Source organism: Tachysurus fulvidraco, chromosome 6 (assembly GCF_022655615.1).
Source record: "Tachysurus fulvidraco isolate hzauxx_2018 chromosome 6, HZAU_PFXX_2.0, whole genome shotgun sequence".
NCBI classification, from domain to species: domain Eukaryota; kingdom Metazoa; phylum Chordata; class Actinopteri; order Siluriformes; family Bagridae; genus Tachysurus; species Tachysurus fulvidraco.
Window position 1 is genome coordinate 4,591,699 of NC_062523.1, and position 16,684 is coordinate 4,608,382.

General features: G+C 37.2%; 1 protein-coding gene across 6 annotated transcripts; it reads right to left on the bottom strand.

The window, feature by feature from the left end:
* Positions 1–1,804: 1,804 nt before the first annotated feature.
* On the bottom strand, positions 1,805–5,726 carry LOC113661251. Of its 6 annotated transcripts, none has more exons than XR_003445006.2 (5): positions 5,417–5,726; positions 4,263–5,124; positions 4,125–4,172; positions 3,657–3,764; positions 1,805–3,559 (listed from the first exon to the last, which is right to left on the bottom strand). XR_003445006.2 is itself a non-coding variant. In XM_047814511.1 (5 exons), the coding sequence occupies exons 1-5, from the start codon at positions 5,472–5,474 to the stop codon at positions 3,468–3,470; spliced, it is 618 nt and encodes a 205-aa protein (XP_047670467.1). In that variant the 5' UTR covers positions 5,475–5,716; the 3' UTR covers positions 1,805–3,467. The 6 variants fall into 6 exon arrangements, 4 of the variants coding, with proteins under 4 accessions (XP_047670467.1, XP_047670466.1, XP_047670469.1 ...); XR_007140725.1 differs by having other exon boundaries at positions 3,657–3,770; XM_047814511.1 differs by having other exon boundaries at positions 4,813–5,124; positions 5,417–5,716.
* Positions 5,727–16,684: the final 10,958 nt, after the last annotated feature.

A 16,684-nucleotide genomic window follows, 5' to 3' on the forward strand; every position in this document is an offset into this window, starting at 1 on the left:
TGGTGCTCTCAATGGTCCCTCTTGAAATTTAGTCAGTATGGGGGGAGAGAGGTGTGCTTTTCTCAGCCTACTTAGGAAGTAGAGATGCTGATGGGCTTTTTTGGTGATGGAGCTGTGGAGCTGATGGAGTGTCCGGGTGAAGTTCACCACCAGATGAACACCAGGAAATTTGGTGCTCTTCATGATCTCTACAGCAGATCCATCGATGTCAAGTGGAGAGTGGTCGCTCTGTGCTCTCTTAAAGTCAACAACCGTTCCTTAACCATTCGCTGATATGCTCCAGTGCTCAGTATGGTCCAGCAGTCCCAGCAGGTGTTCAGTCCCAGCAAATCCTTTACAGTACCTGTCAGTGGTCATAATTTTATGATAGTTGTGTATGTGTGTGTGAGAGAGACAGTTCTGCAAATATAAAAAAAATGGCTGCATGAGTATATTGCTGTTCAAAGTGAAAATGTTGAGTACATTGAATTTAGTACAAGCTAAATTTTCCAAAACAGTGTCTAAGTCCAGAAAAAAATACAGATCCAGTTGAATGACACGTCCCCTTGGTACAGGTAGGAGGTACTGACATGGTAGGGATGCATGTAACGCCCTTACTTTTTTTTTTTTTTTTTTATAAAACAACCACTTTCACAACAATGTGTGGGTGCAGTGTATGCTTTATTTAAGGCTGGGAAATTACCTGCAGTGCCTTCAGATAACTGACTAAATAGCTTTAAGATTGTAATACAGTTTCACTACAAAATTCCATTCAATACAAAATTTCCACAATCATGACCTGGATGAAGGAAAACCCTCACAGAAATGGATAGTTTAATGAGTCTTCACAGTGAATTCTACTTTTGCAAACATTTTATTAGAAAGATTCTTACAAACATATGATTTGAACCTTAGTAGTAACTAGATTATTTTTTCAAGCAATATTTCAACATAAAGCAGTGGGGCACGGTGGCTTAGTGGTTAGCACGTTTGCCTCACACCTCCACGGTTGGGGGTTTGATTCCCACCTCCGCCTTGTGTGTGTGGAGTTTGTTCTCCCCGTGCCTCGGGGGTTTCCTCCGGGTACTCCGGTTTCCTCCCCCGGTCCAAAGACATGCATGGTAGGTTGATTGGCATCTCTGGAAAAATTGTCCGTAGTGTGTGAGTGTGTGAGTGAATGAGAGTGTGTGAGTGCCCTCTGATGGATCCAGTGTGTATCCTGCCTTGATGCCCGATGACGCCTAAGATAGGCACAGGCTCCCCGTGACCCGAGAAGTTTGGATAAGCGGTAGAAAATGAATGAATGAATGAATGAATGAATGAATGAATGAATGAATGCATAAAGCTTTTCGCTTGCATCTTGTAAAATATTTTTAACAAACTTTTAACTTATTTTTTCATCAAGGAAGTTCCATAGATTTAGTATAATCCAATACAACCACTGATCTTGAGTTGAAAGTTGTGCACTTTGTGTTTTTTTGTTTTTTTATTCCACCTCTCTGTGTGTGGGTGTGTTAGTTACCAGTCAATGTGGGTGTAAATGATATGATTGTTTTCCACCCAAGTACCGCAGGCATGTTTTTGTAATGCCTAGACTCTAGGCCCTAGAGTTTCTAAAACAGGCTGTCTGTGAAAAAGGTCTTAATATGTCTAAAACTACACAAAACATGTGCACCATTCCTAAAGCTTCAGCTTTTGTTTCCTGAAGATGTACCCATTTTAGGCTTTTTTGCTGAATGTGCAAATTTTACTTCCCTTTTTCCCTTTTGCCACTGGCTGCCTGTCACATTATGGAAGTTGCAGAAACTTAGACCCATACACAGGATTGAAACCATGTCCTTTTTTAATTACAGAACATAACAAACGAAACACTACATGAAACATGACAACCAAAGCGATGCAGGAATACTCAAAACATAATCAAAAATAAAACTCAACACGACAGTAGACAATAACTCAACAAAGACAGACAGACACGAATGGACAGGTGTATATATAAGGCAACACATCAGAGATTACTACGAACAGGTGGCATAACACATAACAGAATCACATGACCCTAAACAAGGATAAGCAATATACCTGCAAGCTCCCCCTCTGGAGAACTGGCAGTGAATAGTCCCAATAGTTCCTTGCACTGCCACACAAACCTTTTAATCATTTAATCATTCCATTCTGATTTTCTCAGTTCAAAGTAATCCTTTCCAAAATGCTATCTGCCTTATTTGGCATACTTTAGGGAATTCTAAGGAAAGAACAGATTATTTTTAGTGGATCTAAAAATAATCTATAAGTAATCAGTCAGACATTGTTCCAGTTATGGGTGATAATTCTGGGAGATTGTTGATGAACCTCTCTGCAGTAGCAGACATAAATACATGTTCAACATGCTGATGTGTCAAACTGCATAGATAATGTCTAAGACACATTATAAATGAGACAAAACAATGGTGTGAGATCAAGAGTGTGACCTCTATTATGGGTGGATGGACACACCTGCTGTTCTCAGATGATCTTCTGAATGAATATTAAAGTCTCCAACAATTGATGCTTTGTTAAGAAAAACAACAAGGCTTGAAATTAAATCAACAAATTCACAGAGAAATTCAGCATACTGTATAGCATATCTTATCTGTAGATAACAATTAGTGGAATCATCTTGTTGGTCTTATTTATTTGTAGCTACATATGTTAGTATAAAGTTAAGATAGCTTAAAATAATACTTCAGACAATGTGAAATGACTTCTGTCTTTCAATTCTTTGTGGCTAGCAGATGGTCGGTTTTAACCTACTTGTCTGCTCCTTTGTTGGCTTTGATTGTCACTGATTATCTAATACACACCAGCTACAGCACACAAAAACATTCTATCCAACCCGAGTGTTAACTTACACAATGGTTCACTGGATAATTGAAGTCTTTTACAGAAAACTTTCTTTTATGAAACATAATGCATTCTTTAAAAAGGAGTTTTTCTGTGAGTTCTTTGGTCAGCTAAAGGTGCTTGGATACCTACTGTATGTACTTAAATATGTTATGAAAATTCTTTTTTTGTATGGTTCTGCATGAAACCTTTAAGCATTTCTTCCAAGGAACACCCAAAGAACCTTTAAGGGCTCAATATTTTTTAAAATTTGGTTGCAATTCACAATTCTTACACAACATAATTTTCTATAAATATCTGTAATTCTAAAGTGTTATATTTCTGTCTAGAAATATGTTTAAAAAAGAAAAGGCTAAATTTATCAAGTATAATTTTTGAGATACAAAATAATACATGAAAGAGCTGCAGGTGCTCTGCCCAGAAGACATGCATGTCATTTCCTGGCAAATGCACAAGCCGGAACAGACCCTTAAAAAAAGTTGCCTGTAAAACCACACACTAGCAACACATTGTTTCAGGTCAGGTCTTGCAGAGGCAAGCCATAGCATGTTGCTTGACAGAACATTTAAGTCAAAAGTAGTTTAAAGGAACATGATTTAATGTACTCATTTAATTTCCTTCTGGCCACATCTGGCCTTTTTTTTTGTCTGTGGGTTTCTTTCACACTTGCGGTTTGAGTTCATGTAAATGGGTTCATCTGCAAAAAAATAAATAAATAAATAAAATGTCAAAATGATTATTGTAAAAAGGAATTCCAGCTGAATGTGTAACAGTAAATTAATTATTCTCCTTACCCAAAGTAGAAGATTTTTTTCTACATTTTATAAGAATGACTATCACACTGCCAAGTAGAAGAAAACCTCCAGTCACTGGAATCAGCACTATATAAAGACCTTGGTCCACTGAAACTTAAGGAAACGAGAAATAAAGATTGTGCTAATATAGGTTCCTAAAGAATTTGTGGTGGTGCCATTTTAATTTATTAAATAAGTAATTGTGTGCACATCCCACCTTCTGGCAGGTGCAGGACAAAAGAAACTGCTAAAGTAAAAAAATGTAATGTCCGCAACACTGTTTTAACTCCCATATTTATTAATTTGTTAAAAAGCAAAGCAATGTTTCGACCCTGATTGAATAATGTTTAACCTTAACCACTTATGCTCTAGGAACAGTGACATCACTTCCTGCAATTATGAATATTCATCTGAAGTAGACTATAACAAATATATTTATTATTGCACCTATTGAATGAAAGCTGTTACCTGTTGTAGTGGAAGTGGAGTTATGAATAGGGGTCTGTTCTGTATTTTCTGTAATGTAAGAGAAATCAAAGATAAGTAAAACATGATGTGATATGCTGTTGTTTCCAGGGTGTTCCTAGAGCTGCATGAGTGACATACTGGAGATGGCTTTGAAAGTTCCAGAATGCAGTGCAGAATCTGAAGTCAACCAGAGGCTTGGCTGGTTTAGTGAGCGATCTATGAGAGGACAAAAGTGATGGCATTGATGGCGCTATTATCATGAATGTTATTGAAGCTGACTTGCTGATACGGAGTAGAGAGGGCTGGACGGATTAAAGGACTAAATTGTTGCTGCACGTTTCTTTAAGTAACTATTATCAAGGGGTAAATTCCACTGCACCACTATCAGCAGGTGGTCAAATGCAATGGCAGGAAACTTTTAACCAAAGTGAAAATAAACCGAACATAAAAGAAATTTTATCTTAGTTGTTAATATGCAACAATTTCATTCCGACAAAAAATTAAACATAATGTATGATCTACGATATAGGTGGAATTTGAAACAAAGAGCTGACTACACAAATGCCAGAAATAATGCAGCTGCATGGCGAAGTTTAGTGAGGTGGGTATTTTCTTCAACAGTGACATAGTTAACGAACCATGCTTTTGCATGCAACACCCTTTCAAATTTAAAGAGCTTTGTACTTGCCTGAGTACAAAGTCAATGAGATGATATATATCTCAATTTTGTTGTTTTTGAATATGATTTTGCAAGTGTAATTGCCAGTATCTTCTTGTTTAACATCTCTGATGATCATTGACCCATTTTGCATGAACTGAAATCTGCTTTCCTGACAAAATATTATTGTCTTATTAGCATTGTCCAAGCTAATGAGAGCCAGAAGTTTGTTTCTGTCCCTCTGTTTCCATTCGACTGAGCTGATGTCTGTGTCAGACGTCACATTCGGCAGAGGGAAGATGAACTTCTTGCCTTCCAGCACAGATTGCTCAAAGATCTCACCTTACAGAAGAAAGAAGCATAGATATTGTTTAGCTCTTGGTCTTGTAGAGATGAGATTATGATTTAGGTTGAAGTTTAGATAACAATGTCCCTTAGACTGTTTAGTTTGTTTGATTGTGCTTTTCAGTCATGCGAAACATGTCTTTCAGAAGAATACATTTAGAAGGCATATCCATGAATGCAAGCTACAACACATGTACATACTACTATGAAACATCTATAATCATCACAATAAAGTTTAAAAGAAGCATTCTGCTTTCAGCCTTGAAACATGAAACATCACCAGGCTTACCTTCGATTGGGAGGAAAAGGCTAAATATGATGATGACTGTGTATTTGTGAGTCGTCATTGTAGTGTAGCTACAGCGTTTAAACTTTCACCACCACTGCGACTCTCCCGTTGCTTTCTCTTCAATGCTCATTCTATTAATGCATTAACCTCTCACCTTACAGAAGGCACAGGAAAGTCTGCCCTTCTTCTGAGAGTTCTGTGGTCTTGTTCTGTGTATGTGTGTAGTGCTTAGGCAGTTGGTGGAAAATGAGAGGTTGCTGAAGAAGAACAGCAGAAGTGTTCTGCCCCCATCTGGGTAAATAGAGACAATGCATACATATATATGCAGAAACACAATAATACTGAGTTGGCCAAAGTGACTTTGAAATAGAGACTGAGGATATGTTTCTAGTGAAAGCATCAACAAGCTTTACATAGATTGGAGTTTCACCATTTAAGATAAACCTACTGAGCATTTACAGAAGTCAGATCTTAACAAGCTTGAATCACTGAGGCCTCACATTCTACACTGATCTAATACCTCTCTAGTACCATGTTAACATTACTTATACAGTTGGGATATAAACATTGCTGTTTCACAAATACACAAATTATTATTATTATTATTATTATTATTATTATTATTATTATTATTATTATTATTAATTTATTTATTTGTTTGTTTGTTTATTTTGACAATGATGCTAGTGCTGTTGGCAAAGGAAATTTGGCTTTCATGTAGTTTACATATGCAAAAATACAGATCCTAACTTCTTGTCAATTTCTAAACTGATAATTCATATTTCCTTGCATATATATCTATACCAGTGAATATTTTGCAAAGAAAACTTAACGTAGTTTAGGTGGTGATGTGGTTACCTAATAAAAGCTCTATGGCATAATACAATATTTTTATGTATATTTTTTGCAGAACGTTTTAGTCTTGAATGTGTTACTTTACCCGTAATATGTTTTCGTTTGATTATATTTTGTTGAATTAGAATTTTTTTTTTTATACAGTATATGTTCATTGATTCTTAGGATATATACACATCTTAAAACCTCAAAGTTTTACAAAAGAAGTCTAAAACCATTGAATGCGTGACTTTTAGCTTGATATACAATATGTTTTGTTCGATATATCTTATTTTTTTTTAAAAATGAAAAATGTGAGTTTTTTAAAAAATCTAAATACTGCGTGCAGGCTTTTGCCTGGACATGTTGGTTTAGACCTGTCGCGACTATAGTATACAGTGTCAAATTCCTCTGTAAATTTTCTTAAGCTGCAGTCATGTTGCTGGGAAGCTAGCATGTTATTTTAGAAAACAAAACATTATGCGCTACTTGGCACAAAATGGCACAGGGTTCGTTTTTCAGCCTGAATTAGAACACAAACTTTTAGGAGTAGGTAACTGTGTCCATAGTTCTGTTTCTCTCTCTCTCCTTTCCTTGGGCAAACAATGTTCTTTTATCTTCTATGTATGACAACACCAGTAAGTTGAAATCAAAATTATGTGTTCTAATCTCCTGGACTCTTACTTTCTAAGATGATTTACATCTTTAAACTTTTACATATTTTCAAACTAAAATGCAAAGGTTGTTTGGACAAAATTTCTATCTAGGTTTTGTATCTAATGTATTTGAGGTTCACAGTTCAGTCTTTCAATATCGTTCATTTCAAATCTCCTAACAGGGCCACAGTCGCATTGTGTATCTCAGAGAAGTGGCAGAGAACCTATTCAAAGACAGCAAAGTAAGTCCCAGTAATGTTGATCTGTTAGTTTACCCAAAAATAAAAAAAAAAATTGCTGTTTATTTACTCACCCTCAGGCCATCCCGGATGTAGGTGATATTTTTTCTTCACAGTGAAGTTTTTAGCTAAAACTGCAGTCCCCAGTGATTCAGATAATGCAAGTTCTCAGGTCCTTCCTCTTTGAGTGTCCAAAAAGCAGATCATTCATCACAAAAGTAATCCCTGCTAGTGTTATTCTCCCTAGTGAGCTCATCCATTCATGAGCCTATGAGATCACTGATTAATGCTTGTATCACTGTGTAATTTTCCATATTTATTCATTTTTTTAATCATTTATCTATGACAAACCACAAAAACAGAAGCTGCTTTACTGTACTTTAAGAGCGCCTGGCAACACTTATGACCACAACCTTCTTAAACATGATGCCACTAATCAGAGCGCAGTGCAGGCAAAATGTGAAAATACTGCAAAAGCTTGTGCCCTTCAGATGGCTCTGATTTATGCCTTAAATCTACAGTATCCATCAAATTTGAAATACACTTTTGAGGTTTTTCAAAAACTCTTTCTGGATCTCAATGGACTTAAGCTTTCTCCAAAAGTATGTTCTTTGAAAACCAAGCCGCTCTTGAAATGTTTTAGTTCTCTGGATGTTCATAGGCATTAATATGTCTTGGTTCACTCAACCTTGTTTAAACATCGTTGCATTGTGAGAAAATGTATACACTGAAACATGCAGAATGATTGTTGCTGTTACCATTTACATTGTTTCTGGTTTCATGTAATGATTTTATATTTTCAAATACTGTATAAGAGAGTATTTCAAAATAAACAGTTTGTTAAAGAATTTGTTTTTTCCTTTTGTTGCTTGTTTAGTTTCTCCCTAAATAAGTTAGATGGGTTACGTTTATTGTTTTGGCCTGAGTCCCCTCTTAAAGTCTTCAAACCCTTGTCAGTCTTATTCTGGGAAATGAGCCTGCTGATGGTAAGGTTTGTCCCTTGACCCCAGTGTCTCCAGTATGTCTTGACTATAATGTGTGCTGCAACTCGTTAACCTGAAGCAATTCTTCTTAAAGCTTGAACTGTTGTTCAAGAGCTCATTAAGTTTTGCTCCATATTTGGCTTGCCAAAGGTGATCTAGTCACATCAAGGCACTAATTTTACATCAAGAGTGTTTACACAGATGTTAAATGAACTGGGTATCAAGCACCAATTAGCTAGAGCTTACCATCCGGAGTCCCAGGGTGCATTGGAGTGATTCCACCAGACTCTTAAGTCAATGCTCCAAAGTTTTTGTATCAAATCGGGCAAGAAAAGGGTTGAGCTTTTACCGCAGATGTTTGCTGTTAGAAATAGTCTTTAGGAGTCACTGGGATTCAGTCCAGCAGAATTGGTATTTGGACATACAGTAAATGGTTCCCTCAAGTTAATTATTGAGCAGTTGCTGTCTCAGATTTCGTTACCTGTGTCTGTCCATAATTGTTAGTTCTTGTCATGAACAACTTTACAAAGCAAGTGAGATTGCTGAAGTTCCTCTTGCTATCTCCCAGACTAGGATAAAGGTCCAGTATGTTTGGAAAAGTGTAACATGTACTTTCCAGCCTGGTGTTTCAGTGCTTGTTCTGGGTTTTTTTTTGTTTTTGTTTTTGTTTTGTTTTTTAAGGAGTGAGCGTGTACCATTCAAATCATCATATTCAAACTTTAAAGTAGCAAACTAAAGTAGAAGCGTATCATTGTGCATGAGATTTTCCATTCAAATCTGTCAGCTGAAAATGAAGAGGCTGTTGGGTCACTCTAGAATGACGTAATCTTAACTTTCAGTGCTTTAAGGCTGGGTTTGTATTTCTTGTATAGAGGCATTAACCCCCCCCCCCCCCCTTAATAAATAAAAACCAACCATCAAACAAAATTAATATTTATTTGTCTATGTACACTTGTTTCACAATCTCTGGGACATGTGTATTGCCAATTTATTTAGATAAAATCTACTTAATGAAAAATGTAAAAATGAATGCACTCTTTACATAAATAATTGATTATAGTATTTTTAAATAATAACTGTTTTCTGACAGCAGTAGTTGTGCTGGTCATTACGCTAGCTTTACTTTAGTTTCACTAAGCTTTTCTTAAGGAACTGTGATTTATAACTTTCCCAAATAATTTAATTAATTCTAAAAAAAAGATCTGTGACTACTGCTGGGTCTACAATCCAGTATCCATCAGTGTAAAGCTCAGCGATACTCTTTCATGGTTACTCACTTCCATCATTTTAAGCTACCTCTTATTTGTGTGAAACCCAGTTCAGCTTTGTTAATTAATGTTTAACCCTTACAATAGGAGTAATACACAAGGAGTAAATCTGTAAATGTTATTCAAATCACAGTAGTCAAAATATTTTATAAATTATTATCATGACACGACACATTTTTTATTCAAATTTTTTTATATATATATAAATAGCCAACACAACCACCAGACTAGTATGAAATACCTGCATATGTTTTTGATAAGACAGAATCTCTCTTTCATTTTTATAACAAAGTTTAAGGTTAAACATAGTACATAATATTTAGGTCTCAATGAAATCTCGAAGAATGATTCTTGATAGAGATATTCTTCTTATTCCACTTGAAGAAAGTCCTCTGTTATGGAAGAGGAAATATATACTCTTAATATATTTAAGCTAAAGTGCATTGAACTTCTAATGTTTTATTTTAATGCAGGGTTTACGATTCTGGCAAATATCACTGTATTTTGACTATTTTAAAACTTCCACAATCTGGATGTTTCTTACCTTCATTAATAGCAGAGGAAATTAAGCTCCTCATTGCAGTCTCTGTTCTCCCAGACGTACATGTTGAAGTTGAATGCACCACAGCTATAGGGCTGGATTGGGCATTGAGGCAGTGATACCAGGCTCCCTAGTGTTGTCCTGTTCACCCAGAGCCAGTTTCCATTGACGAAATGCAGGCCTGTCCACACACTGTCAGTTTGGGCTTCTTCCATCTCTGTTTTTAGCAGGTCTAGCAGTGTTTGTGAATCCACAATGGCCAGGTAAGAGTAATGAGTCCTGCAGTGCTGGAGAGCCTCCTCCCATGTTTTTTTCTCATTCACTAAAATGAACCTCCGATAACAAATGAAAGGATTATTTAACTCACAGTCAGCATCATTCCACTCATTTGGAATCATTTCAACACAACTCTCTTTGCAAAGAAAATCATTGGGTTCATGAGGGAACCAGTTTGTGAAATTAAAAACTTCTCCATCAGACCACTGCCAGGCATCTACATGTGGTATTGTTCTGTTCAGTCCAATCCATATGAAATTTCTTTGTTCATTAAGATTCACAATTCTGTTGTTTTCCTCTTCAGTGGTGATTGTAGCCAAATCTAAATAGTGCTCTCTACAATAATTCTGAGCTGTAGTCCAGTTCATAAGCTGAGGAATGTAGAAATATTCTCTTATCAGACTTACAGCTGCCCCATAAGTTCCTGTTGGTGCATCCTGTACCAACAGGAAACAAATAAAAAAGAGAGATTTCATCTTTGCTGTGATGTGTCTAAGCTCTGTAAACCGTCTCTGTCAGCTTCCAGACTCAAGTATGACTGAGAATTCATTTAAAGCACATGTAAATCAGCATTAGCATAGCCAGTCATCTCAGCTCAGTTCACCAAACAGAATGGGCATACACTGCAAACTATAGCATGAAATGTTATATTTTGTGATGTTTCTAGTTAGAAACTGACTGAATGAACAAAATGGCAGAGCAACAAGAAGGTGTGGGGCATATATACTGTACATTTTAAAAACGCATCATTCTCTTTGGAAGTATTTTGGAAGAAAGTGATGAAAACCTGTTGCAAATCCAATGCAAAGTGTCTTTCTGTGCTGTATCTGCACCACATAGTAACAGAGCACACCTCATCAAACACTTGCAAGCCAACAGAAAGTGCATTATAAAGAATGTCAAAGGTTGAAGACACAAAAAGCTTATTCCACAAAAAATTCCTGGCCTTCTTTTATACTTTCATGATGCTCCTGAACTTTCTGGCTGGCATACACAGTGTCCAGCAGAGTGCTGCATCTAGGCCCAGTTTGGTGAATTTATGTGGGTTTGTGGGTTTGTGAGGGATAATGTATTAAATGCAGAACTGAAGTCAATGAATAAATAAAGAAATACTCATCATTCCTGCCTTTGTTGAGAAGTATTTTAAAGTGTTATGCAAATCAGTAATTTACATTTACAACATTTGGCACACACCCTTATCCAGAGTGACATACAAAAGTGATTTAAAGTCTATGTAGATGAATACATTAAGACTGGTTCATGGGTTTACACCTTGGTGCCAGAAAACAAAAGTGTCTTGCTGTCTTACCCTGAGAGATGGTGGGACCAGTCAAGCAGTTCTAGTAGCTCTGAGGGTGCGAGATACAGACGTAAAATTTCTGGGATGCCTCAGGATGGGTAGAAGAAAGAAGCAGTGGAGAGGAATTAGCATAGCTGCTGTTCATAATATTAGCAAGCACTAGATGATAATGTGCATATAATAGTGCACAATATTATAGGATGTATTATTTTGTACACCTGACTAAAGAGATAAGTTTTAACCTACATTTAAGCTGGGAGAGTGTGTCTGAGCCCCAAACACTATCAGGAAGACTATTCCAAAGTTTGGGAGCTAAATACAAAAATGCTCTACCACCTTTAGTAGGCTAGATATTCTGGGAACTACCAGAAGTCCTGAGTTTTGTGATCTCAGAAAGCGTGAAGGATTGTAAGAAGACTAGATTGTTAGAAGACTAGTTAGATACATGGGAGCTAAACCATTAAGAGCCTTGTATATAAGTAGCAGCAGTTTGCAATCAATTCTAAACTTAACAGGTAGCAGTGTAGAGATGATAAAATTGGGGTTATATGGTAATACATTCTTGTCCTGGTGAGAACTCTGGCAGCTGCATTTTGGACTAACTGTAGCCTATTTATTGAAGATGCAAGACAACCACCTAGTAATGCATTACAATAGTCCAGTCTGGAGGTCATGAATTCATGAACTAGCTACTCACCATCAGATACAGATACAGTAGGATGTTTCTTAGATTAGCAATATTTCTAAGGTGGAAGAAGGCTGTTGCTGAATAATTTAACACCCAGGTCTTTCACTTTTGAGATAGTAGTTAAAGTACATCCCTTTAAATGGAAGTTGATGTGTGAGAGATTCAGTGTACTGGTTTTTGGACTGATGGGTTGTATTTCTGTCTAATCAAAATTTACAATAGGAAATTTCAACCAGATGTTGATGAATTCCATTTTGTGTCTGGCTCCTGTCAAGGTTTATACCTCATATTTTCTGAGGGAGTTTATCCTTGCCACCCTTAGTTTGTAAAGATTTTTGGTGAGCTTTGATAGAATCATTGTGTTGAATGCTGAGCTATAATCAATTTAGTATGTATTGGTTTGTGGGGTACCATAATTTTTGTTCAGGTCAGATTCATTAGTTTATTTTTAAATGCTTCTGTTGAACTACAATTCAATGGCTGATTTTCATTTTTTAATTTTCAGTAAATGTTTTATTTGTCAGTTTAATTTTATTTCAGTGACCATTGTGGGTATTTTTCTTTCTTTAAGGGAATGGTACCAAAACTTTTGTCCACGTGTGAACTTTTTGTCCTACTGAACTCTACACTACACCATTTGAACACTGTAAAAATACTGTATATAACTTCTGTACAATTATATATAAAATGTACATATTACATATTGTATATTTTTATGCTCCCCATCCTCTACACATATTGTGCTTTACATACATCTGCACTATTTTATTTATGTGTATCTTACAGCCTTTATATTTATTCACTGTAGATATGTTTACATATATATCTATATATATTAAATGCTGCACATATGCGACATATGCTACATATTTATCTGCACTTGTCTATTTGCACAATTGCTACTCTTTGCACTTCTGGTAGATGCAAAGCAGCATTTTGTGGCTGTCTACCTGTACTATGTAATGCTGTCTACCTGTACTGTGTAATGACAATAAAGGTCTATCTATCTATCTATCTATCTATCTATCTATCTATCTATCTATCTATCTATCTATCTATCTATCTATCTATCTATCTATCTATCTATCTATCTATCTATCTATCATCTCACAGATATTGGTGACATTTCCTTCACAGACCACCAGAGGGCAACCCTGCACATTTTGAATAACTCTTTTGTACTAGCAAAGATTTTTCAAAATCCGTTACAAGAGACCAAACTTAAATACATTAGCTACGGCACAGCCGTGCTATTTCATAATTTATTCCTAAACAGCCAAAAGGAGTCATAATTCAAGATTATTTGATGATTTTAATTTTCCTGTGTACAGTAGCTCTATACAGATGCCATTTGAGTGCAACATTTGATGATATTAATTATTGTGTTTTAATGAATAGCTTTGGACAGGTTTAGTCAAATTAGTTTACTTTTAGAGAGAGATATAAACAGACTTTTAACAGTTAATATTTAAATCTAGATGTGTTTAAACAATGTAGAACCAGTGATCCAAAATAAACTGCCATCACAACAACGGACTTCAACAAATCAGATTTAACCAGACATTTGGCAGGTTTTTGATGGGTATTATGGCCTCATACAGTATGTCTTCATTGACTGATCACTAGCAGCAAGCGAGACCAGCTTGTGGGGTTGTCTGACTAGTACTATTAATAGTGCTATATTTGCCATCATGCACAGTGCAGCATTGTTCTTTTAAACCTTTCTTTTTTAGTCTGTGTGATTTGCAGAAATAGACTGACCAATTCTGATGAATTTTGAAATTTGAATTTGCTTATGATCCTCCAATTCGGACAGTAAAACGTGAAAGTTAACCCGGGAGTGGTGCATGACAGTGTGTTTAGCCACGAAACAGTCACCGTCTTGTTGTGTCTTTCAAAATTCCTTGTTTTCCTTTCTTTTTTCTTTTTTCAAATACTGATGTGTTTTTGATTGTTTCATTTGTATGATTATTGAACCCAATTCAGTTTGTGTTGCTTGCCTTTTTTTCTGATTTTTGTTGATATATTGACATGAGTTTATTTAGGCTGTGAGCCTGCCATTGTGGTTTTCGGTCGAGGTGATTCCAGCGACTGTACTGTATAATGACCGTTTCCGATGTTTTGATTTTTTTTTCCTCTTTTGATAATTACACGTGCCATGCTGATTGTGATATTTTTGTTTTTTCAGGCTGAATTGTGTGTTTGTGCTTCTCACTGCATTTAACTGTGCATTTAATTGATGTGGCCAGCTATAGCAAGAGTGTGCCTTTCGTGCTTCCGGCAGTTGCAGTGCTCACAGTGGGGCACACAGAGGTACCAAGTGTGATTGTGTTTTTCCTGCATTTGAATGATTTTATGTGCTATCTGAAATAAATTATTTGGTAATTATAATCAGGTCTGATTAGGGAATTCTGGGAATTTTCACAGCTGGAAACTTTCAATGGGAATTACTAGGAAAATATGGGTAACGAATCTTAATCCGTACCTTGAAAAGTATTCCTGGCAGTGGTGGGACTTGAACCCACACCTCCAAAGAAACTAAAGCCTAAATTCAGCACCTTGGAGCACTCAGACACACTACCTGCGGACACAGAAACCTTTCTCAAATGTCTGTGTGAAAGGAAGTCTTCTGCAGCCCAGCAAGAAAAATGCCCTGGCATAAACTTTCTCATGTGAACTAAGATGCATTTGTGTTCAACTAGCACAGAAATATGGCAGAACAAGTGCTAGCTTATCCAAAGGTGCAGACCAAGTGCTAGCTTATCACACCCCACACTTGCACAGACTTAGGGAACAGTTAGGAAGCTTAATCAGAGGCTTGAAAAGTTTCCCTGGCAGCAGTGGTATTTGAACCCATGCTACTGAAGCTTTAATGCAGCGCCTTATACCGCTCTGCCAAACTACCTGCATGTAAATCTGTCTCCAAAACAAACCATTTGCCAAAACCCAGAATTGAACCAGGGACCTTTAGATCTTCAGTCTAATGTGCTTCTAACTTGAGGCCATGCTAACAGGATGCATGCTAATATGAGCATGTGAGTTTCTTTGGCTCCAGTAACTCTTTTTCCTAAGATTCATATCTACTGTAGAAGTCATGAAGCCACAAACATTGTAAAGCCTTTGTGTAAGCCCAGGGTCATAAAAGGCCTGTGTAAGTCTATGCATAGTATATAAAGACTATACTATGCATGCTTCCTAAAGCAAATGCACTTAAGCTGGGTCTAACTCAATGCACCAAAGCAAAACTCCTAGACCCAGGGCTAGATTTTCACACCCCACACTAACACGGACAATTTGGAAAGCTTTTGATGTGCAACAAATGAAGGTTTTGAGGTAAAGAGGAGGTTAGCGACAAGGGTAAGATTCACGAGGCTAGTGTCTGTGTGTGTGTGAGTTTCTTTGGGTCCTGACTAACAAGCATTTGTGTTCAACCAGCACAAAATTACTGTGCAAAAAAGTTGCAAAAGATGCAGACCCAGTGAAAGCTTATCACCCCTCACTTTAGTACAAACTTATGGAAGAGGTAGGAAGCTTAAGCTGTGCCTTGAAAAGTTTCCCAGACAGCTAGGGGACTTAAACCAAAGCCATTAAAGATTGCCAACAGGATGCAAGTTACTGTGGACTGTACTGTACTTCTTAAGATTCATATCTAGAAGGCCAGGGAGCCACTACCATTGTAAAGCTTTTGTGTTCTGTAGCCTTAGACTTTTGATTTAAACCTAAACCCCGAAGAGACTGGAGCATTAATCCAGTGCTTTAGACCGCTAGGCCATGCTACAGGCACTTAAGCCTTGGGCCATGTTAGATCTTCAGTCTTATGCTCTCCCACCTGAGCTATTTCTGCAACTAGATGCACACTAGTGTGCACTTGCTACATCAGCAAGTGCATTGATGACATGACCATCTCCAAGACCATCACGCTCCAACCAGAAGCCATAGCCCTAAGAACAGCAAGGTTCAAACTGTCCTGAGCCATCAGAGAAGCAAAGCATGCACATACCCAGACAATTCACAGCCACTTCCAGGACAGCAGAGACACCTGGAACATGTGGAAGGGCATACAGGCAATCACAAATTACAAGACAGCTTCACCTGCCTGTGATAGTGATGCCTCCCTCCCAGATGCGCTGGGACCATCCCTCCCCCAATGATCAGGTACTCTGTCTATCCATGGCTTTATGCCGAGTAAACCCACAGACGGCCGCTGGACCAGACAACATTCCTGGCAGGGTGCTCAGGGAATGCGCAGAACAGCTAGCGGATGTCTTCACTGACATCTTTACCATTTCCCTGAGCTGTTGTTCCTACATGCCTCAAGTGAACCACCATTGTTCCCATCCCAAAGAAGTCTACAGTGTCCTGCCTCAATGACTATCGTCCCGTGGCACTTACACCTAAGAAGATTGTCATGAGGCACATCAAGTCCCAGTTACCACCATTACTGGACCCCCCTACAGTTCACGTATCCTCCAAAACACTCCAT

Coding starts and splice junctions, on each gene's coding strand:
- LOC113661251 (XM_047814510.1), bottom strand. CDS start 5,474: ATGACGACTCACAAATACACAGTCATCATCATATTTAGCCTTTTCCTC. Junction 5,125..5,416: donor CCTTTTCCTCCCAATCGAAG/GTAAGCCTGGTG, acceptor TTCTTCTGTAAG/GTGAGATCTTTGAGCAATCT. Junction 3,560..3,656: donor AAAAAAATCTTCTACTTTGG/GTAAGGAGAATA, acceptor ATTTTTTTGCAG/ATGAACCCATTTACATGAAC.